Source organism: Bemisia tabaci, chromosome 5 (assembly GCF_918797505.1).
Source record: "Bemisia tabaci chromosome 5, PGI_BMITA_v3".
Classification (NCBI taxonomy): domain Eukaryota; kingdom Metazoa; phylum Arthropoda; class Insecta; order Hemiptera; family Aleyrodidae; genus Bemisia; species Bemisia tabaci.
Genome location: NC_092797.1, coordinates 57120571 through 57144223, shown reverse-complemented (window position 1 = coordinate 57144223; position 23653 = coordinate 57120571). Strand labels below are relative to the sequence as shown.

The 23653-nt window shown below is 39.3% G+C and overlaps 1 protein-coding gene across 3 annotated transcripts in view; it reads left to right on the top strand.

Moving 5' to 3' along the window:
* Positions 1 to 1361: 1361 nt before the first annotated feature.
* Positions 1362 to 23653, top strand: part of ERp44 (Endoplasmic reticulum protein 44) — a 29557-nt gene continuing 7265 nt past the window's right edge. Inside the window, exons 1-5 of one of the 3 annotated variants that reach the window (XM_019042101.2) lie at positions 1362 to 1781; positions 16127 to 16202; positions 19557 to 19874; positions 22163 to 22318; positions 23160 to 23344. In XM_019042101.2, the coding sequence (XP_018897646.2) occupies positions 1725 to 1781; positions 16127 to 16202; positions 19557 to 19874; positions 22163 to 22318; positions 23160 to 23344 (792 nt within the window). In that variant the 5' untranslated portion in view covers positions 1362 to 1724. Of the gene's footprint in view, positions 1782 to 16126; positions 16203 to 19520; positions 19875 to 22162; positions 22319 to 23159; positions 23345 to 23653 lie in introns of all 3 variants that reach the window. The other 2 variants (XM_019042100.2, XM_019042102.2) reach the window with 2 other exon arrangements.

Genomic DNA, 23653 nt, shown 5'->3' with positions numbered 1-23653 from the left:
GATGGTTCGTAACAATTGTATTAGTAAAGCGCTCTGGATTAGAGTACCTATATTGAGAGAGTATGGCCACTGAAGTTATAACCTCTGATTGGCTCAGCCATCTTAGGCTGAATGGAGCCCTTAGGACCCAAAAATGGCGGACGCCATAAATTAACGTATTGCAAAATGACTCAAAATGTAGTTTTCTTTGCTTATCGTAACGAGAAATTTACTCAAATGCACCATTGCGACATCTTTACATATTTTTAAGGCTAATCGTGTGCAATTTTTGAGAAAAATTATCTTAGATGTAGTAAGGTTGGCAGCAAGTGCGGTTGGTGATAACCGTCAAAAGTTGGCAATGACCCCCCTCCCATCCACAAAAACCAAAAAACAAAGCACCGCCATTTTTGGGTCCTAAGCCTCTCCATGGGGCCCATGCAGTGGCCATACTCTCTCAATATAGGTACTCTACTCTATGACTCTGGATAATTGAGATTCATAGGTTGGCTGCATTTCTGGGCCCTAACTTCATTCGCGGAGACATCGGTGATAGAGTCCCTTTATACCTAGAGTCCCTTTATACCCAGAGTTAAGACAACTCGATTATCAGCTGAGTGGCAGCCGGCCTTGGCTGGCCATGGAGGCCGAAACGAGTGCACCCAAACGAACGATATTGAGGGATAAGGATCAGGAATCCTGCGATGTCTGTCACACAAAATCAACAACATCAACAAATTGATCAATTAAAAAGAAATTGAGATTGGTTTGTGAATAATTTCTTAATCTATTTTCATTTTGGACCGATGGAAATAACAATTTACTCTTGTTAAACCACAATTAGGTGATATTTTCATTATTCTTGTTCACATTCGAGGTACCGCCATCTTGGTGCACTCGTTTCGGCCTCCATGAGCGAGAACCAATCAGAATTGGATTTTTTTTTAGGCCACTTTCAGCCGAACCAAAAGTGAGTTATCTTAACTCTGGGTATAAAGGGACTCTAATCGGTGAAGGCCTGATGGATTTTCGGAGTTTCACATCTGTCTATACTCTCGCTATACAGGTACTCTATGCCAAACCAGGCTTCACTTTTTCCCCGTGCTTTTAGATACGTGCACTCCGTCTTTATGTCTTTGGTCGAAACTAGTCGAAACGATCGCAAAGGCGGTGTACTACGTATACGCGCCAACATTGAGAAAAAGTGTTGTTGGTGCAAATAACGCGGGAATCTACATAAGCTCAAATCTTATCGTTATTGTTAACGCTACCTGTGGGTGAATTTTAGAAACATAAGAAAAACTTCATCCATGAAACTTGTAAATGTTTCCACAAGAGCGCAGCACCATTCAGTTTATGTCTCATTCTCATAAAACCAAAATTCCCACAGTTTGTTGACGTCCGTATGCGGCGAAGAAGATTTTTTATCAGGTTGAAATACGTGTCAACCTTTTGGTGAAACGCGTTATCTGAGGCAATTTCCTCACTCGTGAAATATAGAGGTCCCTACTCTTTCGTTTCCCAAGTTTTCATCGGTCTCTCTCCAGTAGTCTCCAGTTTTAACAATTTTGCACGGGTATTTTAGCGCGGCCATTGCGAAGTACCTACGAGTTTTTTTGTTGCAGTCTTGCAGACGTCTTCTACGTATAATGTCAATGGTGACGATGTATTAGTTTTCCGAAGTTTCCAGTGTAGTGTTTACTCATTTTCCTACGCCGGTGAAGTGCTCAAACACCGACGGAGTTATGGATACATTCTATCCCAAGAAATTACCAAGGATAAATCTATTAGGTCACTTATTTGTGAGTATCCAACTTTCGATGTTACCGCATGTCTTTATGTTACGTATTGTAAAATTAAGTTTCAAACTCTTCTCTTGGCATCTACCCACGTCATAGACATTCACACTACTTCGCATTCAATTTTTTGAAAGCTCCAAATTATTTACTCAGAGTATATCTTCATTGATATCCCCTAAACTCGTAGAATCAGAATTTTAGGAGTCGTTACGACTCTTTCAACCGCGGGGCACCCAGTTGTTTTCATTTAATTGAATACAGCTAAGTGTCCAAGTGCTTGACTTTGAAATTATGCTGAACTGACCTAAAGTGCACGAATGAGACTGATTCTCCATTGTTTGTCGATCTGTCTATGCCTCTGTTTATCTCAAAGACATAAAGACGGAGCGCTTAAAGCAAAAAATGAAGCTTCTTCTCAATCACCTCCACTATTGGCTGTAGGATTGGCGGCGAAATCGGGACAAGTTTGAAATTCAAATGTAGGGCGGGAACTAAATAAAATTGCGGAAACAAAGTATTTTAGGTTGATTTTTGCCCAAATTCACTTAATCACTCACATTTGTATAACTTTAGGTTAGTTTTGGTCCGTCGTCGACCGATTAATTTCATTTGGGAGTAACTGTCATCTACGACTGTGACGGCCTGTTTGAACCGGCAGAACCACCATGAGCAGAAGAAAAACTAACTTTATCTGATATTACTGCCTGTTACCGAGCAAAAGTAAATGTATTATAGTAGGACGCAGTCCCAACTTTCTTAATATATTCGTTTTAGGCATTTAAAATACGTTTCGAAGAAGAAATGTGGAAAAATCAAGAGGACAAGTTCAAATCAAATTTCCGTTTGCCGCCATGGATTCCCGCGCTCATTTACACACTCACACAAGCACCCAGCGCCAAACCAGGCTTCACTTTTTCCCCGTGCTTTTAGATACGAGCACTCCGTCTTTATGTCTTTGGTTTATCTCCTATGTTGACATGACCTCACTACTTCATTAGCTTTCTGAAGTTCTCAAACAAGGGTCCTTGTAAGAGAATTTTCTAATCACTTTGGCAATCTACCGTATAAACTTCATCAGTTTTTTAGTTTAAAGTACGGAATACCTAGATCGAGTTTTTTGAGATCTGAAGAGCACACCTAGACCTCAGCTAATTTTTATAGTGAGGTAAACCTTTAGATTACATGGTGCGAAAGTTGGTTGAAGAATATTGGATATGGGGCATGGATGTTTATGTGTCAAAAACAGAAGCTGTTTGTGGGAGGAGTGCATCAACGGCAAAGCATTGAGCTTGAAAATGGACGGCGCATCAAAAAGTGTGAAGAGCAAAGTATCTCGGTGTCTGGCTATATCAGGATGGAAGGATGGATAGGGCAATTAAGGTCAGGATTATCCAGGGAAGGAGAGCCAGCACAATGCTGAAAGGGGTGCTCTGGGATCAGAGCATTTCAAAGGCAAATAAGCACCTGATATATGACGCCATCGTTAAAAGTATCGTCCTCTATGGTAGTGAAGTGTGGCCTTTGACGAGTAGAACGCTAGAATTGCTGAGGGCAACTGAAATGGATTTTTAGATCTGCTGGCATTTTGTTACGGGACTGTTTCCGCAATGAGAGAATTTGCCAGGTGATGAAGGTTGAAAAACATATCGTGAACAACATCATGTCCAGGCAGTTATGCTGGTATGGACATGTGCAAAGAATGTCGGAGGAGAAGTTGCCCAAACAAGTTTTGGATTGAGTGCTATCTGGGAAGAGGCGAAGGGGACATCCCGTAAAGAGGTGGCTGCAGGGTGTTGGCGAAGAGATGTTGCGGTGTCAGTTGCCCGATATTCTCTGGGAGGACAAGCATATCGACGGTGAAACTACCAAACCACGTATCTCGTTTGCGGTGTTTAAAAATCTACGCTCGCATTTTATTTTTTTGAAGTCGACCAAATCAATATCATTCCTTGAAATTTTCACAGAAATTTCTCCGCACAAAGAGGAAAAATCACAGAAATTTTCAGGACTAGACGTTAAGTAGTTTTTCATTTAAAAAATAAAGTATGACAGGAAGTCTGCGATGTCGCAAACCGAGATACGTGGTTTGGTAGTTTCACCGTCGATATGTGGCAGTTGGGTGTCGCAGAACGCCAGAGTGCGTTGTAGGAGCAACTTTATTTATACATATATATAACTATATATACACCTTTAGATTCTGTCCTAGATCATAGTTGTCTCGCCAACATAAACCGATCCAAAGTAGATTTACCGGATGCCTCAAAGTCTAAGTTTATGTATCTCATTGGACCTAGGTCTGATGAGACGGTTATGATTATGGAATGCTCAATGATTCGTCGAGGACCGTTGGTCGATTAAGTTGTGTTGAGCAAGTCAAATGGTAGTGTGTAAGTTTACTTTGACTGTGCATCTTGAGTAGCAGCCTAAGAATATGGCGCAAAAAAGATCAACTAAGCCAATCAAGTGCTCTGTCTCTCAATCATCGGATATATTTTAGTTTCTTGTTTCAGAGGAAATGATTTTATATTTCATACCTTTGATCGGTGCTCAAGCTTTATTTTAGTTGCAAAAGTGTCAAAGATAATAGTTCACACGTAAAGTTACTATTTGATCATTTACTCCTGAGACATTTAACTTCATCCAACAGATCTGATTTTTTTTGTAATGACTGAAGAGGTGAACTCGTAAATACTTAGTCTCATGATGTAATGGTGGTGATATGCAAATTGCAAAGTTGGGATCACCTTATACTATGCTATGACCCCATGAAGGTTGAATTTGGATGTAAGTCGGGAAAAAGCCAGTTTTAATGCAGCATAAGTTTTGGAATATCTTTGAAAATCAGACATTTCCCCCCTCTATTTTCATCAGTCAATGCCTAGCTCACATTTGAAGTTTGCTTCTTTGCATGTAAACTACTGTAGAATACAAAGGTGAACTTATAACAAGTTTACCAATTATTTTTCTAGTAACGTTGAGCTGTAGAAGCAAAACTAAGCCAACACTTAATAGGTAAAGTTTTCCAGCTAATCGTAGTATGCATAATTTGGCCCTCGAAGGAGGAAAAAAACTTTTAATCTTTTCCGTTTTGGAGCATCCCTGCAGTAAAGTGGCATATAATTAATTACACATTTACCTATCTTGCAAATGAAAAGAGCAAGGCAGTGAACGATGCAGAAAGAGGCCACAACCTGTTGGGCCTTTTTTGATAAAAAATGCTGCAAGCACTTTCACCGTTGAATTGGAACTAAACTTTTTAAATTTAAATATGTGGATGATTTCGTTTTTTTTTTTTTTTCATCCTTAGAATTACACTCTGAAACTCACTCGGAGGTTTGATTGGCAATATTCTGAATACCTACGTAAAAGATCAGTATTATTTCTTGGAGAGCATACAAGGGTCTACAGTGTCACAACATCCTCGGTCAATAACCAGGAATGTTGGCGGTGTTGCAACTGTGTTGAAAAGTTTTCAGGGAAAATTGGAACGGAGTATAATTTGCTGAATATAAATACAAATAGGAACCACGTGATCTCTATTTTTGCCCCCTACTCATAACTCTGCACTCATCTATTTAGGCACTGTGAGAAAATCGGCGAGGTTAGTGCAACAAAGGGCAAGTCAAATTTTTGCAGCAGTTTCACGGAATTGTTTTGGCTGTTTTTTTTTTTTTTTTTCTTTTTTTCTTTTTTTTTATCAAAGTGTAAAAAACCATTAAAACTCCGCCTAGGGTTGAGATGTTCACTTCTAGCTGGTCCCAAGCTCTGGTAAAGGAGGAGGGTTGTGCGTAGGGCTAGCAACCCTACCACGTAAAAAAAAAAAACCCTAGCTACGAAAAGCATAACGGTGCCTCGGTACACATGGAATCAACGGAGAAATCGACCAAACGAGTAGGGATCAGCGGAAAAAAAGAAAAATGGTAAAGCCAAAGAAATTTCAATGGGAACGTCATTTAAAAAGCGGGACGGAATCGGGCGGTAAATATTTTGGTACCTTTTTTCTAGGGACGGAATCGGATGGTGTGCTTTTGGGACGGAATCGGGATATCACCATTTTCGATGAGCAAATATCTCGTTCATCGTCATAAATTCCACGGTTCCAGAAATTGTTCAAACATGTTTTTGGTGTACGTACGCATGTATTTGAAGACGTGTTAGCTGTCAACAGCGTACAATCTCTAAGAATAAAAATGCGCGCAGTTCGCAAGTGCTGCGAAACATTACTTTTTTTATTTCAGTGTGAATTTTTTCTTTTTATTTGTGTATTTGCTTCTGCCTTTCGTCCGTTGACTCTGCGTGCGAAATTGTACTTTTTCCTCTCCAAGCACTGACATTCCCTCGAGATACGTTCTCTCGAGCGCGATTTCAGTTTTTGCTTTCCACGAAACAGAAAAAAATGAAAAGTAGAAATAGACTGACGAAACAAAAAAAAAAGTTAATGGAATCTGCCAAGTGTCACCGTGAAACTGCAGGAATGACGCAACAGTACCATATTTTGCAAACCTCTGATATTTTTAATTTTTGACAATATCTTTTCCATATCTTGCCAGGTATGTAAAATTTAAAAAATGAATATTATTGCGGAATTTTACGCATGAAAATTTTTTATATCTGTAAGGGGGACGCAGAGAGTTCTTAACCTCCCCATTCTTCAAGCCTGCCTTCAAAATTTAAATCCTCTTTTTCGTTAAGTTTTTTATGTATAAACGGCTGGAACCTGGGAAAAAAACACTGGATTTTCACCTGTATTTCAGAGAATATTTTTAGTCATTGTACATTTACGCGCAACGGCCTCCCGATTTCTTAAGTGCGGGCATTGAATTTTCGAAGACGGCTGATCGCGTGGTCGAGAAGGTTTTGCCACGCTGTGTTGTAAGCACCTAGGAAAGTGGAGCTAAGCTCGTTAGCTCTTGGAAAACATTCCTGCTCTCAACTTCAAAACGACCGTGTTTTGGGAAACGGCGCGTAAGTGCATGCCCATGAAAAATCGTTGGCAGTCACGCGGGCATGTTGTGGTTACTTTTTGTTTGCTCGAAGTGTTATCGGAAAGTAACGTATTACATATGAATGAACGGAGAACCAACTTAATCGTCGCGTAACCATGAGATCTTACTCGGACCTCATTTTGCAATCAGGAACTATGAATCCTGGCTCATCCGTAAAAATACGTGTGTGCATAGGGAACTGAAGGTGCGTACGTTGGTCCTAAACTGAGCTAGAATTAGTTTCTTACTTACCTATTGCAGTGCTTTCCAATTATAACCACTTGAGTATCTCCACTTATCACTTTCTCAAAATTCAGTCGCTTAGGGTCAAACAGGCTTCCAGGCTTCCTCCTCCCCAATAAACTCGACTTCCTTTTTGTCGAACAATACCATCGACAAAGTAGGATGAAATTTCATTTTTTCGATTTTTCTTCCAGACACTTGTGTAGGTATAAGTTGTAAAATTTCATTCCCCACCGCTGCCAATCAGTGTGAACTTTAAAAATAATTGTCCCTCTCGCGACATGGCTGGTGACCTTCGTCCCGGTCTGAAATTGCGCACGACGTTTTGTACCGATTTCTTTTCTCGATCTCGCTGCTCGAAGTAGGTAGATTTGATTCTCGCCGCCAGACAAGCATTTTTAGATTTTCCGATTGAATAAAGGGGGGGGGGGTGTAATCTGAATGTCTGTGAAATTGGAATGCCCCGAATTTTCGGGTTTTTTTTCCTGCAAACGCGGCAAAAAATCTCTGGCAACCATGAAATTGAGGGCACCTTACTACGCAACTGGCACAGCCCGGTCTTCAGCTGCTTTGTTTTTTTCACGAGAATTTTTTTATGAAAGTTGGAATGTTACACCTCATAAAACTACACTCTAGGTAGTGCAAAGGAAAAACTCCATCTGAACATTCAACGTTGCCAGGTTCCTCTTTGATGAAACGCAAGCACGTGTGTACTTTTTCAAAATTTCGTTTTTCCTATCACGTGATTCTTTTATTTCAATGCATCCAAATTTTCCCTTCTCGTCTCACCTTTCAACTATTCGGACAAATGAGAGAGAATACCCCTATCGATGATGAATCTTAAATCCGAATCATCAATAGACAAAGTATCGTTCACAGATACTAGATACTATTTGAGGGGCTATGAGGACAAGGCGCATAAGTGCAGTTTTTGAAAAAAATTGAGATGAATCACGGACAGTAGGTCTACTCAAAAAATGTCTGCATTCTTTGGTCTACAGTCAAAATGTCTACAATGAAGAAGTCTATTTTTAGAATGCCTGAGAAAGGGATCGTCTACATACATTGCGTCTATTATTAAAGGAAAATGAATAGACGATTCTTCTCCATAGATACAACTAAAGAAGTAACTGATGTGAGTTCATTCTACATATTTCATTCAGGAGTGAACTTTCTGAGTATAGACTTTCTTTTAGAAAACATTATTATTTGTAGACATTGTTGTAGGGGACTTTATAGTTCTAGACATTGTAAATGTAGACTTTCTGCTTGTGGACATTTTTGCTGTAGACCTTCTGTCTGCATATCATTGAGATATTCATCACCTCAACTAAAACTAGTTTGAAAGTTTATTCTGTGAAAAATTCACAGCTAAAATCCAACTCTGAAACTACAAATATTAAGTTTAAACTTCCTTTCCGTCATAAAGCTCCATGTAATTTTTTTGAAACTTTAAACTCGTATTTTTTGAAATAGCAAAAACTGCACTTATGCGCCGTGTCCTCCAAGCCCCTCATTTATAGTTTTAATAGTATGCAAAATCGCATTCTCATTTGAATTGAACATGAGTGTGGCATCCAGAAATGGTAGCCTTATCCTTGGAAAACTGCTCTCTCCTTAACGAAGATAGGATAGCTACACAAGGGGAATAACTGCGAGGCCTAATAATGGGCCCGTTGCAAACTTTTGCTAGAGCAAAACTAAGAGTTGTTTCTTACAGATAATGCCCTAAAAATCACGATGAGCGCATCGGCAAAGTCTGAAATTCACTCATAACTTCACAATCTGCGTAAGAAATTTGCGGTCTTTTGAGCTTCCCGCTTCGAAAACGATACTACGGTACAGTGAACATTTTGTTAGAGGAGTCGTTCCATTGGCGGCAATACTCATCATGGCCGACGCCAGTCCGCCAAAACACGTGTGATGGGACGAGATAACACCTGAACAGGATTAAACCACATAACAATCGGCGTGTTTACGTTCATATTTTCCTCGCCCGCCTTAATTGACCTTGAACTCTCCTCGAATTACGCGAGGAACTGCGCAAGCCTCGGCCATGATGAATATTGCCGACGATGGAGCGACTCCTCTAACAAAATGTTCACCTGTGCAGTGGTATCGTTTTTGAAGCGGGAAGCTCAAAATAACGCAATTTTCTTACGCAGATTGTGAATTTATGAGTGCATTTCAGACTTTGCCGATGCGCTCATCGTGATTTTTGAGGCATTATCTATAAGAAATAACTCTTCATTCTGCTCTAGCAAAAGTTTGCAACAGGCCCATTTAGGATTTCCTTCAACATCATCGTTTCAACTTTTTTTATGCAGAAAAAAGCTGACATGGTGATAATATCTCGTTATTTTCACTCATGATTTTTTTCTGCCAAAACGTATTGAAAAAAAAACAAACAAACAAACAGATGCGATAGCTTACCAGAAGTGAGCGGAATTGAAAGGGAATAGCGGAAGTAGAAATTTTGTAGCAGGTTCTGGGAAAGTGAAAGAAATGAAAAATGTTGGTATCAAGGAGTTGGAAAAGGAAGAAATTATGGAAAAGCTGAGTGAATTTTCTCCGCTCTGGAAGCCTCGCTCATTACACGGGAGACGGCCTCGTAACCAGTTGTATCCTCATCGCGTTGAGCCCCTCAGAAATTACACACAAAAAATTCACAAAAACGAAGAACAAGTGAATATCCTGTTCCTTAATCACAGAGGCTTAACAAAGTCCTCAAATTCACACTGGTCAAAGCGGACACCAATGCGCAACTGTTCAAACTCTGGAGTAGGCATGTAGGTATAGTATTACGCGAAAATGAAGGGAAATCCCAGCTTTTTTTCTGTCCCTTTTCACTGACTTTTGTAATTATACTTTGCGCCCATCGATAAATGTGAAAATCAATGCACGCAACGATTCAAACTCCGGAGTAGGTTTGCGGTGTGGTATCACGCGGAGATCAAGGCAAATCTTAGCTTTTTGCCTGTCTCAAATTATTGACGTTTATGGAATGCTCACATCGTCAAATGTGGAAATCAAACGCTCAACTATTCCAACTCCAGAGTAGGTAAGTATGTGGTATCACGCGAAAATGAAGGCAAATCATAGCTTTTTCTCCGTCTCTTTTTACCGGCGCTCGCTATTGTATTTTGCGGGCATCGATAAATGTGGAAATCAAGCGTGTAGCTATTCAAACTCCGCTTGGAGTCGGAGTATGGTATCACGCGGAAATGAAGGCAAATCCTAGCTTTTTTCTTGTCTCCAAGCACTGGCGCTTGTGAATGTATTATTTTGTAAATATAAACTCTTTCGATGCACGGGATTCAGATTCACGGCGTCATTCGTAAACCCAAGGAATCCGGAAAATCGAGACATCATCCCCCACCCCTTCTCCTGCTCTCTGCAGACGTCGTAAGTCGGGGCTGTCGTAAATGTAGTAGACCTATAAGTTTCTCTGGTATCCTGCTTCAAAAAACTTCCTGCTTACGACTCGACTCGTACCTACGGCATTCTTGCCAGGTTGTGCTCAAACATCTTTCCCCGTCATCTAAAGCCATCGAAATATCAATATTTTACCACATAAACGTGGTAACTTTGAACTACGCCCATCGTGAGGGCTTTGGTTACATGTGTATCGCCCAGCAGTAATTTCTGTAAAGGTCATGGTACTTGTCATTTCATCATCAAAGATAAGTTCTAACGAAAAATAAAGGTTCCACTGAAATTACAGGGTTGCCAAATTTTGAAAATTTGGAATACTCAGGGAATAGAAGCGTTTTGGGGGAACCTGGAAACGAGGACAACGCGGGGAATTTTAGTAAGGCCTTGTCTCCACGGGACGTTTTCATGGGATTTGTCCCAAGTTCGAATCGCAGGAATGAAACTTCTGAGATTTTTCCCAGTTACCGTCTCCACGGGACGGGGCTCATACAGTCCTGCGACTAGTTTGCGCGGGAAGATAAATTAGTTAAAGTCGAGTATTTAACCGGGATTAAAATAATAATTGCACTCAATTGACAATTAGACACATTATTTTAACTAAACAAACATGAACAATGTAGTAATGAATAAAATATCGCACAATTCGTTTTCACTTCTTCTTCTTCTTTTCTCAGTGGGTCCTAGGGATATAAGTACCATACTTGGTACTGGGAAAAATATTGATTAATTCAATATTTTTCCCAACTTCGTTAGTGGGATTTTTCCCTGGGACAAATCTCGTGAAACGGCTCGTAGAGACAAGGCCTAATGAAAAAAGAGTTTCTCCTAAAAGTGAAGAAGAACTAAGTCAGTAGGCGTGCGTGATTTTTGAAGGAACATCCTCATTCACGTTTTAAATTTCTGCAATCGCGGCTCATTAGAATTCATCCAATTTTGAAATTTCCAATCTGAAAGTTGGGAGGAAGTGGCAACCTGGTACCACTCAAATTGCACGCTGACGCTTAGCAAAACTCTTGAAGTCGTGGCCCCGGTGGGGTAGTCGTTAATTCAATTCTTTTAAGTCGGTATCACCGTTGTTTCTTCATTTAAACCCGTTCTTAATATTGATTACAGGTAAGGCGTCACCAAGTAGGGAAACGATCCAGCAATGCGGACCATTAGACAAGGTGCGAGTTTAAGCATTCTGATACATTTTGCCCTGTCAAAATTTCACGTTGAATATGATTCGTGCAACAAAATTACTGGAATTATCTCACAGCTTAGATATTTCACGTTTTTCGATGCGTTAGTTCAAACTTTCCGCCCGTGAAAAAACAAAAGTATCCGTGATTCAAATCACACACTAAACTGTATCGCATCAGTCATTGCGGTTTTGATAATATATCAGCCTGAATCTCGTTGCATCGGCTCAGCTGTCACACGTTGTTATAATCACGAAAAAAAGTGTTACGGGTCATCCCTTAAATTTGTGGTACTACCAGTGGCGTGACGTGAATGATCAATTATCGATATTTTTCCATTTGAAGCTATGGTAAAGAATCGATTATTAAAGTGTTTGTTGCGAACACCCTGTCTATCGGTCCTTTTCTATGGGTTTAAATGGCAGATCATTCGATATATCTCAAATCACGCCACGCCACTGGGTTCTACCCCATGTAGTTGGATGTTATGGACTCTTCTAATTTGTTGTCGTGGTACGGCGATTCAAGTTGGGCTATAGTATAAGCACCGCAAAATTTCGGTTGGTAACCTAATTAATCGGGGTATTACCACAATCAATTGGAAAAGTAACCCCTACCTCTTTTTTTCGTGAAGCCATTCAAAACCGTTGTATTGTGCGATATGATTCATATCAAGCCTGCTGTTGTTTTTCTGAAGGCCGGGAATCCAAAATTCCCGTAATGGATGTAAACTAAGAACGTCAATATTTTAGTCAGAAGTTGATTTCAGTAATTTTCGTCGCGCCATTGTGTTTCACGTCAAAAAACATTACATGAGAGTGCTCAGATTCGCAGCTTCTCCAATGGTCAATTATGCTCTTCGCGCGTGACCCTGAGATGAATCAAATGCCGAAATGATTCCCGCGCCAAAAAGTCGACGCATTTTTAGACTGCGATATAAAATCCACCCTCATGATTTTTGCATTTACTGGACAATGCTGAATTGGCCAGAGCCATCTTCTGTCGCAGTCTGAAAGTGCCTCAACTCATTTGCTGTGGACTCTAGTGGATTTTTTCAAGATTTTTTCAGCTTTTGTCCACTCCTCTCTTCCAGACACCTGGATCAAGTTTTGTGGGGGACGGAAAACACCTGAGGGAGAATCCTCCAGAATATGCCTGACAAGAAGGGGTGGTTTTTTTTTGCTTTTTGTGGGGCTAGAGCCTACCTCTATTTCTGTGCTTATCTGCCGTGCCGAGGAAAAACGCCGTATGAACACTTGAAAGTTGCCGAGTTTACTCTGGTAAAAAAGAGGGGTATCGATAAGGGCCTTTTTTGGCCCCTTCGTAGAATCTGGAAATTTATGCGGGTTTTCCAAGTTGCCTCAATGTAGTTTACGAAAATAATCATGATTTAGCCCATAGGCCACTGGATACGTGTTAAACGGTTGCCTAAACATAGGTCTGCAGGCGTATTTTAGCGAAAAAGCGTCTTTTTCTATCACTCCGAGGCTTTTTTGACACCGAGCGTTTCGTCTAACTAAAATGAGCTTTTTATATGTTATCAAGGAGGCTTTAGGACTCATTTTAACCCTGGTTTGGTTTTAGTTAGATGATGCGCTCATAGTTAAAAAAAAAACTTTTTACAAAAATCGACGTTTAAGGGACATCCGCAAAAATCTTAGGGAATTACGTCGTTAAGGTTTTTTTTTTTTTTTTTTTTTTGGCTACAATTGAAGAAAATCTCCTTGTAAGGGCTTAACAAGGCTTGATAACCGCCCTCGATAATATACGTAGCGTGCATACAGTTGGAGAGACGTGTTCCCTAAGATTTTTGCGGATGTCCCTTGATGGTCGACTTTTGAAAAAAAAAAAAAAAATTATTATGAGCGCATCCTGTAACTAAAACCAAACCAGGGTCACAATGAGTCCTAAAACCTCCTTGATAACGTATCAAAAGCTCGTTTTAGTTAGACTATGCGCTTGGTGTCAAAAAAGCCCCGGAGTGATAGAAAAAGACGCTTTTTCGCTAAAATACCCCTGCAGACCTATGTTTAGGCAACCGTTTAACACGTATCCAGTGACCTATGGGCTAAATCATGATTATTTCCGTAAACTACATTGAGGCAACTTGGAAAACCCGCATAAAGTTCCAGATTTAAGTTGATGTTATGCGTTTAGTGAAAACATGCCTCCACTACTCCAAAATCCGTTATCTTCACAGCTGATTGTATAGAAAATTCAATTTTTTTTTTGGACACAATTGAAGAAAATCTCCTTGTAAGAGTCTAACAAGGCTTGATAACTGCCCTCGATATACGTAGCGTGCATACAGTTCGAGAGACGTGTTTCCCTAAGATTTTTGTAGAGTCCCTTTATACCCAGAGTTAAGACAACTCGATTATCAGCTGACTGGCAGCCGGCCTTGGCTGGCCATGGAGGCCGAAACGAGTGCACCCAAACGAACGATATTGAGGGATAAGGATCAGGAATCCTGCGATGTTTGTCACACAAAAACAACAACATCAACAAATTGATCAATTAAAAAGAAAATGAGATTGGTTTGTGAATGATTTCTTAATCTATTTTCATTTTGGACCGAAGGAAATAACAATTTACTCTTGATAAACCACAATTAGGTAATATTTTCATTATTCTTGTTCACATTCGAGGTACCGCTATCTTGGTGCACTCGTTTCGGCCTCCATGAGCGAGAACCAATCAGAATTGGATTTTTTTTTTTAGGCTACTTTCAGCCGAGCCAAAAGTGAGTTGTCTTAACTCTGGGTATAAAGGGACTCTAGATTTTTGCAGATGTTCCCTAAACGTCGATTTTTGTAAAACGTTTCTTTTAACTATGAGCGCATCATCTCATTAAAACCAAACCAGGGTTAAAATGTGTCCTAAAGCCTCCTTGATAACATATCAAAAGCTCCTTTTAGTTAGACGATGCGCTCGGTGTCCGAAAAGCCTCGGAGTGATAGAAAAACACGCATTTTTGCTAAAGTACGCCTGCTGGCCTATGTTTAGGCAACCGTTTAACACGTATCAAGTGGCCCATGGGCTAAATCATGATTAGTTCCGTAAACTATATTGAGTCAACTTGGAAAACCCGCATACATTTCCCGATTCTACGGGGGGGGGGGGGGGGGGGGAGGCCCTTATCGATACCCCTCCGTATACATGGAAGCAAGTTATGCATATTTTACACTAAATTGCGAACAAAATTTTTCGAAAAATTGGAAGGTAAATATTTTCAATTTTTCCCATAAATTTGTATTTTATCCATGGAAATCTGGCAGCGTCTGAAAGTTTTTAGGCGTTTTTCATTAGTACTGCATTAATGCTCTCTTGCGACCGCTTTCAACCCCCACGATTCTGCCGAAACGGCGCTGTTGAAAATGGCGAGTTTGAAGTTGCACTTGTCTGACAGTAAAGCGTTGCTGCTTGCTACGGCGAGAAGCACCTGTGTGCACATGAGGAATTGAGGCGATGAGCAATTAATGTTAGCGACTCATCCAGTCGTAATTTTATGTTCTGTGCTCCTGGATCATTGCCTCGGGAGCATATCACCCACGCCGCCAAACATCGTCCGAGCAAGTGTTACCAATCGCTCCGTGATTACGCACACTTTTCGCAACGAAACGTGGTCGGATTAACTGTAATGGTACACTCCAGCACTCAATGGGGGCTCCTCTTGGCCTGACCTCCACTTAATATTCCAATGCAAACTGCCTGAGCTAAACACTCGCCCCTCAGTTTTGTACTGGTACTCATTAGAGTTAAAACAATTTTGACTCTAATCGTAATGTTTGGAATTTCTCGGCTTTGATTTCCCCGCGAAATGGTGTGGACCCAGCACCACCTTGTTACATACACTTTCGGGCCATCTTTTTAGTGTTTTTTCTCGCCCCTCCCCCCCCCCCCATTTCAGTCGTTTTCTTTGTCTATCAATTTCAATAATCAGCCCGCGGGTCCCTAAGTAAAGGCGACCAACAAAAGTAGGTACTTCTTCATCTTATATGTCGTGTGAAACCGTGGTAATACACACTACATTCTCTAATTAGGAAAGTCTACTATTCCTGGATCATCTGTAAAGGCACCGACCTGTTTAAGGAAACTAGCGACACATACGTTGTTTCTTAAATGAGCTGAAAATGGAAGTTCCATTCCAAAAACTAACAGAATGCTGTTCCTGCCGAAAATGCTTGCCTGAAATACTTTTTGAAGCGGGAAGTTGGAAATTTCTTTTGCAGATTGTGAAATCAGGAGAAAACGTCAGACTTTCTCGTCGTTCTCTTTCTGATTTTTTAGTTTTTTCCCATTCAACTCTTTTTCTGAATCTAGAAACATTTTGCTAGCGAATCACTGACTAAAGTACCTATATTGAAATTACGTTCCCCTTATTAAGCTTCGTCTTCGTCTACAAGGACAATTTTCCAAGAACTATTCCCTACGAGTAGGCTCTCAACGTGGCTTCCCTTACAGGAAATAGTCTGATGGTTTTCTGTTTTTTTCTTTGTTTCAGCTGTGTTTTCTATTTTACAATCCTACCGACAGTGGAGCTGTGCAATTAACTCAAGATAACATAGATAATATTCTAGGTAAGAATCTTCTCTATCTTAATTTAATATTCGTAATTCAAGCCGTACTTTCCCATCCAGTGTTAATTAAGAGCCATGTATGCAGCATGACCTGATTAACTTACCCTAGAAAGTTAGCCTTCTAATCAAGTGAACCAAAAGGAATAAGCGAGAATGATCCATCATCGTTATTTCCTCCGCTTAAGGCTATGATAAAGAATCGAGTAACGTGTTCTTTGCAAACACTCTATTTATGGATACTTTTCCATTGCTTCAAATGACAGATCAATTAATATATCGAAAAGGACGCCACGCCGCACTGGAGTGATCCCGTAGATTTACGAATAGAGATATGTCGATAAAACCCGATGTTCGGTCTGTACATCCATGTTCTGCTTTTAAAATGGAATGATGTGGTATCATTCCAATTCATTACTTCTCGCGGGAAACAGATTAATTTGCCGCCGTTGGAAAGAGTAGGAGCTGACGCAAAAGCAGGTTATGCAGAAGTAGTGATAAACTATCGACTCAGACTACAGATTCGTTTGAATAGATTTGCCTTCCTCTGAGAACTAAGGCAAAAGGAGACCCGGCAGTAGCAATAGTTGTATCTTGAGGAATGATTTGTTTATGGACTAATGAATAAGGATGTATTGCGTTAGCAACAATCCGCCTAGAGCGATATTTTCAGGTAAGTTGACTTGTTTCATTTCCTTGTACAGGAGACTTTAACTTCTTTCTGAGCAAACAAATGAGAGGAGTGACTCATGTGGAGTCCGCAGTTTATCATTATTGCTGCATAACCTGATTTTACCTAAGCTCCTACCCTTTTAAATGGAGGCAAATTAATCTGTTTGCCGCAAGGAGTGATGAAGTGGAATGTTTTTAAAATAGCATTGTCTAAAATCATCAGGGAAGGTAAACTACACGAGTGTTGTGTCCAATTATTTAAGGACAAGCAGGAACTAGTCTGAATTAAAGCGATTGAATGTTTCCAGAATCTTCTCGAATCTCGAATCTTCTCGCAAATTTTTGAAACGGACTCAAGGTTGAAGATGAGAAAAACAAACATGGCATTGACACTTTATCCTTCATTCAAACTTGTGATATCAGTGATTTTCATCGGTTCTTCCTCTTTAATAAAATTCTGACACATTATTTGTGCAATAATGATGCATGAACTGCATTTTGCAAGAAGGACAATCGTATAAGGAAATACGGGAAAGACTGTGGAATTTTTATCATCTTGTAACTGTAGAAAAGCTTAAAAGTCCAAACAGTTTCAAGTACCTAGAGCAGGAAAAAAAGTCAATTAGTCGGTTGCCATTTTTTGTGTCAGAGCGCGACATGCGATATATCGCATCAATTCGCTCCATAATTTATACTTGTCGTTTTTTTCAAATTCTGAGATCGCACTTCTGTTGTCATGAGATCAAAGAATTCATGTACCAAATTTGACGAAGAAATTCAACGAAATAAAGGCAGGGTTTTTTTAGAGGAAAAATATCGCATTCGATGATATCGCAACTGCACTCGAATGCTATTTTTTTTCCTCAGAAAAAACCCTGCCTTTAATACGTTGAATTTCTTTGTCAAATTTGGTACATGGATTCTTTGATCTCATGACAACAGAAGTGCGATCTCAGAATTTGAAAAAAACGACAAGTAGCTGAAATTATGGAGCGAATTGATGCGATATATCGCACGTCGCTCTGACACATAAAATGGCAACCGTCGAATCACCTTAAATGAGATGACTGGATTGCATTTTGCAATAAGGAACCACTATCTCTGGCTCTTTCATAAAAGCACATATCTGCATAGGAAAACCAATGGCATGTATGTTGTTTCTAAAATGGGCCAGAAATAGTGGTTCCTAATTGCAAAATGTAATCCAACTATCCTGTAGATTTGAGCCTTTGACTTGCTGCTCCCTGTTAATTCATCGCAAACGTAGAAGTTGCTCAATCTTATTGTTAGCAGCTTTGTAATGTCCATAAGTTGGCTCCTTTTCGAGAAATGAAATGGACATAATGTGCATAGCGATTTACACATAAAAGGCTTATTTTCATGGATCACTCACTCATGAGCTCCGAAAAGCAATTCAAGTACTCACGTTCAAGGGCATGCGGCCAAGGCATGGATGCCGATGCGGGGCCGGGCATGTCGCTATATTTTCAACTCCCTTAAAAACCAATCGCATTGCGTTCCATCAAAATCTCGTCGACAGTTGTAAAGTACTGTGTAATAACACTGTTAAGTATTTTATTCGAGTGGAAACAGTCGTAAAATTAATCGAAATGCCAAGCATGAAACTAGCAAGTTGCCAAGTTTTGTGAATTTATTTTTGTTAGCTTGCAACTTTGAATCAGTGCTTTTAAAAGGGGAAATAGTCTCTTTTTTCAAATTCGTTTTTTTAAATACATATATTGACGCTCTTTTTACGTGATATTCGCGTTCCAAGAAGCGGGGTATTGCTGTTTTCCCGGGTAATATGGTAAGGACAACCGGAGGGTTCAAAAATGCCAAAAGAAAGATTTTGAAAATTGGACTTGCGCCCTTTTTGAAAGTTGTGATTTGCCTGATGCGAGGACACGATTTCGGAACCGAATTTGTCCAATTCCATTAGTTAGCTCTCGGTGCAAACCGGAGAAAATGTTTCATCGTAATCTCAAAATCGGATCTTTCGACACAACCCATAACAAAAAAGCGCTTTTTTGAGAATTCTGTTCCTTTTTCGAAGGCGGTCTCGTGAAATGAACGATATATTGCAATGGGTCGGTTGCGTTGGTCACAGAATTGTGTTTTGATGCTTGCTTTTTGTAGATTACCTAAAAATAATAAGATCTGTTCAAACGGCAACTTTCTGCGTTCAATGTTAACCGAGATATCGCGCTTTGAACACTTCGATGTATGACGTCATCCACCACGGTAGTGACACGCTTGGTTTTTTTCACCATGCTTTCATTTGTCAGAAAGACGCATATTTCCACCGGTTACTCAACGTGAAACTCGGATGAAAGCAAAGTGAAGGAGTGTCACGACGCGATGGATGACGTCATAAACAGAATTTTTCGAAGCGCGATAGCCTGGTTAATTGAATATAGAAAGTCGTTGTGTGGACAGATCATATGATTTTTAGCTGATCTGCAAGAATCAAGCATCAAAACACGATGCTGTGACAAACGGAACTGATCTATTAGGAACTGCAATTTCTGACTCAGTTTAGAAACAACGTATGTACCATTAGTTTCCCTATGCACATAAGTTGTTTTACGGATGAGTTAAAAATTTTAGTTCCTAATTGCAAAATGTGGTCCAATCACACCGTAATTTTAGAAAAGATGCAAGACATTCAAAGAGACGTTATTCAAGGAGATGTCATCCAGGCCGTCCATGGGGACGGTTTCCAGGCCGCCGAAGCAGAAGTAGTCCAGGCTGTTCAGGGGGATGCTTTCCAGGCCGCGCAAGCCGAAGTAGTCCAGGCTGTTCAGGGGGATGGTTTCCAGGCCGCTCAAGCCGAAGTAGTCCAGGCTGTTCAGGGGGACGGCTATTTTGCTGTTCAAGGGGAAGGTTTCCAGGCCGCTCAGGGGGAAAATGGCTCGATGGACTTTCATGAATCTAGTTTTTTCGAACAGAAACAAGTTGGCGGAGCTGTGCACCTAACCAAAGAGAACATAGATAATATTTTAGGTGAGTCGCCTCCTTCGATTTCATCCCTTTCGCTTTACAGTGTGGGATCGAAGCGTTTATGTGGAAAATGGCCCGACCTCCCTCCAAGAGTTTTGTCTTGTCTGAAAGGACTTAGAAATGCTGTATTGAGAACAATTCGAAAAAGAAGGGAGTCTAATTACAGTGGAAGAAGTTTTAATAGATTTTTACCTGAAAACGAAGGCTAGTTCGTAAAAGCTGGGAAGAAATTTTCCAAGCAAGTTTATATTGAATCTTTAAATAGAATCATTCGCATTTATAAACTTGTAAAAATCAAACGGATTAGTTCCTGTATCGCTTATTTTAATTATTTTGAATACATTTGATTTCATTCTCCTGTTCACGAAATGAATTAATTGTTGCTGTTTTGAAATAACTGTTTGACCCAATCTCTGGGTATCATTCCAGCTAAAAAAAAAAAAAAAAAAAAATAATAATTTCAATCAGCCTAATTTTGAAGCATACGGAGCCGTAAAGTTCCCTCGAAATCTTTTCAATCATACCTAACTCTACGGAAGAATTGTGCCATTTTTCCTCAATTTGTTTTAAGGCGACACGTTTTTATTTTGCCGTTTTGCACCACGTTTTTGCTTTTCATTCTCTCTATTAAGGCTTTTCATCTTTGTGTGTGCTCATCATCCCCCTATGATGAGCACGATTATAAAACGCTATTTCCAATATTCGTTTTACAGCGAATAGGTACCAAGAGTTACAAAGGCGGGTAAAATAATTTCAATTTTTTCTTCCTTTCTCTCGTTTCGTAGTATCGAATGATTTCCCCGGGAATGGACCCCTTTACTTCAAATTCAAGTTTTTTCGAATGGACGCGAGGTATACGAGAGGACTGCATTTCTATTTCACGGGAAAAGTCAAGAGCGAGCAATTCGTCATGGAGAAGGTGCCATGAACGGCTGAACACGGCGGCGAATCGGAGTTGGCCGCGTCGCGTCGTATCGTCTGCGGTCGTCGCACTCCTCGCACTCAGCTTTTTAAAAAATATTAAGCTCGTCATAATTCAGATTGTAAAACTTTCGGCTTTTCTGCGACTTTAGAACACGCTAGGTGCAAGAAAAACATTGTAACTATTCAAGGTGAACTGGCAGAGAACGCATTTGGTCTTTATCTATTTTAGATCCCATCTACCTAAATCTAAAGAAAATTCTCACAAATTTAGAAAGCCAGCTTTTATTTAGCCTGCAGTCCCTTCTTCGTAATGATGAACACAAGGGTAACAGCCATCCGGGAGGAGAGGTCAAAACTTTATTTAAAAAAAAAAAAAAAAAGAAAAACCTGGAAAGTCGCAGTTTTTTTTTCAGTTTTGTAGAATACCAAAAAGATTATGTGTTTTACTGTATTTTCCAATTTGTTTCTTATTTTTCCCTCTTTTTGTTTTTTCCTGAATTTTTTTTCGTTTTGTTGCTTTGATTCTTTTACCTACCTATTTACTCTTTGTTCTTTTTTGACCTTCTTGCTCCTCTTTCTCCCCCTCAGTTTATTTTCTTGTTTGTAGAAAAATTTTTGAACGCTCTTTCATTGTTTGAATTTTTTGCTTTTTTTAATCACGTTTTTCGTTGTTGGGCTGCTTTTTTTTGGGGGGGGGGGGACAAAGATTTTTTACCCTGCTTAAGTTTTCTTATTGTTTTTTTTTTTTTTTTTTTTTTTTTTTTTTTTTCTTTCTTTTTCTTTTTTTTGTCAATCATTATATTCGAGACATCTGCAGCTGTTCTTTGTCATATACGGGATAGTATTTTATATTAGTCACAAGTTGTAAATTCTTTAAATGCAAGTTCCTGACAAAACATCCATACATCCAAGCTACAAGAAATAATATACTTGAAATTTTATCGATCCTGTTATCGTTATCACTAATTTAGAAAATGTAGGAAGAAGGCGATACTTTCGGATGCATTCTCTTATTTTCTTTACTTTAAATTGCTCGATTTATTTCCTCCTTAACTTTTATAACTATGTACTCCTCACTCCTCACGCTCAAAGGAGCGAGGCAGCTGTTGTATTATGGTGTATATCTTGTAGGTACTTGAAATCTTTTAGTAGCAGTTACTTCTAAAAAATAAACCTAGGAACACTTGATTTTGAAAAAAAGCTCATAACATGTAAAACTTCATATGTTAAATTACAAAAATAATACGTACTTAAATTTTAGTTTCTTGGTTTCTTACTTCAAGATGAACCCTGCCTCGCAAGACCCTTTGAAACCTTTTATGCTTCTAAGCTGGTGTTAATTTGTTGGTTTCCTCACTCTGTTTCAGCTACTAATGAATTAGTCCTGATCAATTTTTATGCCGACTGGTGTAGGTTTAGTAATCTATTGCAACCAATCTGGGATGAGGCTGCTGAAAAAATTTCTGCAGAGTTTCCAACTCCAGGTCGAGTACTTGTCGGCAAAGTAGATTGTGATAAAGAAAGTAAGTAAATTCAATTCTTAGTCGATTCTTTCATTGTCTAGTCGAGATCCGTTCTTCCATGAGTTATTAGCCGTATCTGTAATTGATCAAGAGAAATAAAAACCAGGTACCATAAAAGTGGGAAGCAAGACAGTAGTGTCTCTGTAAAGATGATTGTTTTTTAAACATTTTGGCCCCTTAATCCTTGAAAATGAAAAATCCGAAGTTTTTACTGTTTTATCATTCATTTAAATGTTTGAGAAACAATTAATATTCATTGAAGTGTGCTGCTTCACCTAGAATTTTGACCATCCATGAGGCTTCAGTCCACGAAGACATAGAAATTGAGCAATTGCAACGAGAAGTTATAAAAGTGCTCCACAAGTATTTCGGATCATTTTTCAATTTGGCAACTTGGGGAAAATGGTTTTGAGAAAAAGCTATCCAAGATTCTAAGCTGCCAAGTTCAGGGTAGGTACCTACAACATTTCTGGGAATTTAACTTCTGCGTAAAATTAGTTGTAAGCCGTTCGCATTTTATTATTTAAGATGCTTGTTAGAGTTTTCTGTTGAAAATCTCACAGTCCAGTTTTTCGACCCAACTAAACGAAAATCGCTTTAAGTCTAAATATTGGCTCTTTGGATAAAGGTCCCTCTGCCCCTGAACTATTAGACTTGATTATTTTAAATAGATTCAAATGGGAAAAATTCACTGTTACCATCTTAGGATGATCACTACTGCTCATCATTTTCTAACAGATTAGTTTCCCTTTTCTTAGGGAAAATCAGATTTTAAGTACCGTAAATGTCTGAAATGGTGTTCGATGTATCTGTTACTAATATACCTGTTCCCATTTTTCAGATACTGTAGCTGAAAGATATCATATAACCAAGTACCCAACTTTAAAAGTCATCAGAAATGGTTCACCTGCAAAGAGAGAATACAGAGGCCAGAGATCGGCAGAAGCCTTCTTGACCTTCGTCAAATCGCAACTTGAAAATCCCATCAAGGAATTCTTCAGCTTACAGGAGATGAATAATTTTGATGTAAGTATTTTTCCATAGTTTAACTCTTTCATAACTGAGTCTCGCTGTTTTAAGTTGAATTTGTCAGATTGGATTTGAATAACTTTGAGAAATAAAGAACTCCAACAGGCTACAAAACTCCTCTTTGTGCTAAAAAGAAAATTTGGTCAAATTTAAAAAATGGTGCTTGGTAATATCGAATAAAAATCGTAGAAGTAGCCATGAAAAATGCCCATCTCCTTTAAAAAAGAAAAAAGAGATTTTCCTGCTTTTATGCAATATTCTTCTATGGTTTCGTGAATTTTTTAAAAATGTGTTTGTTTGTTGTTG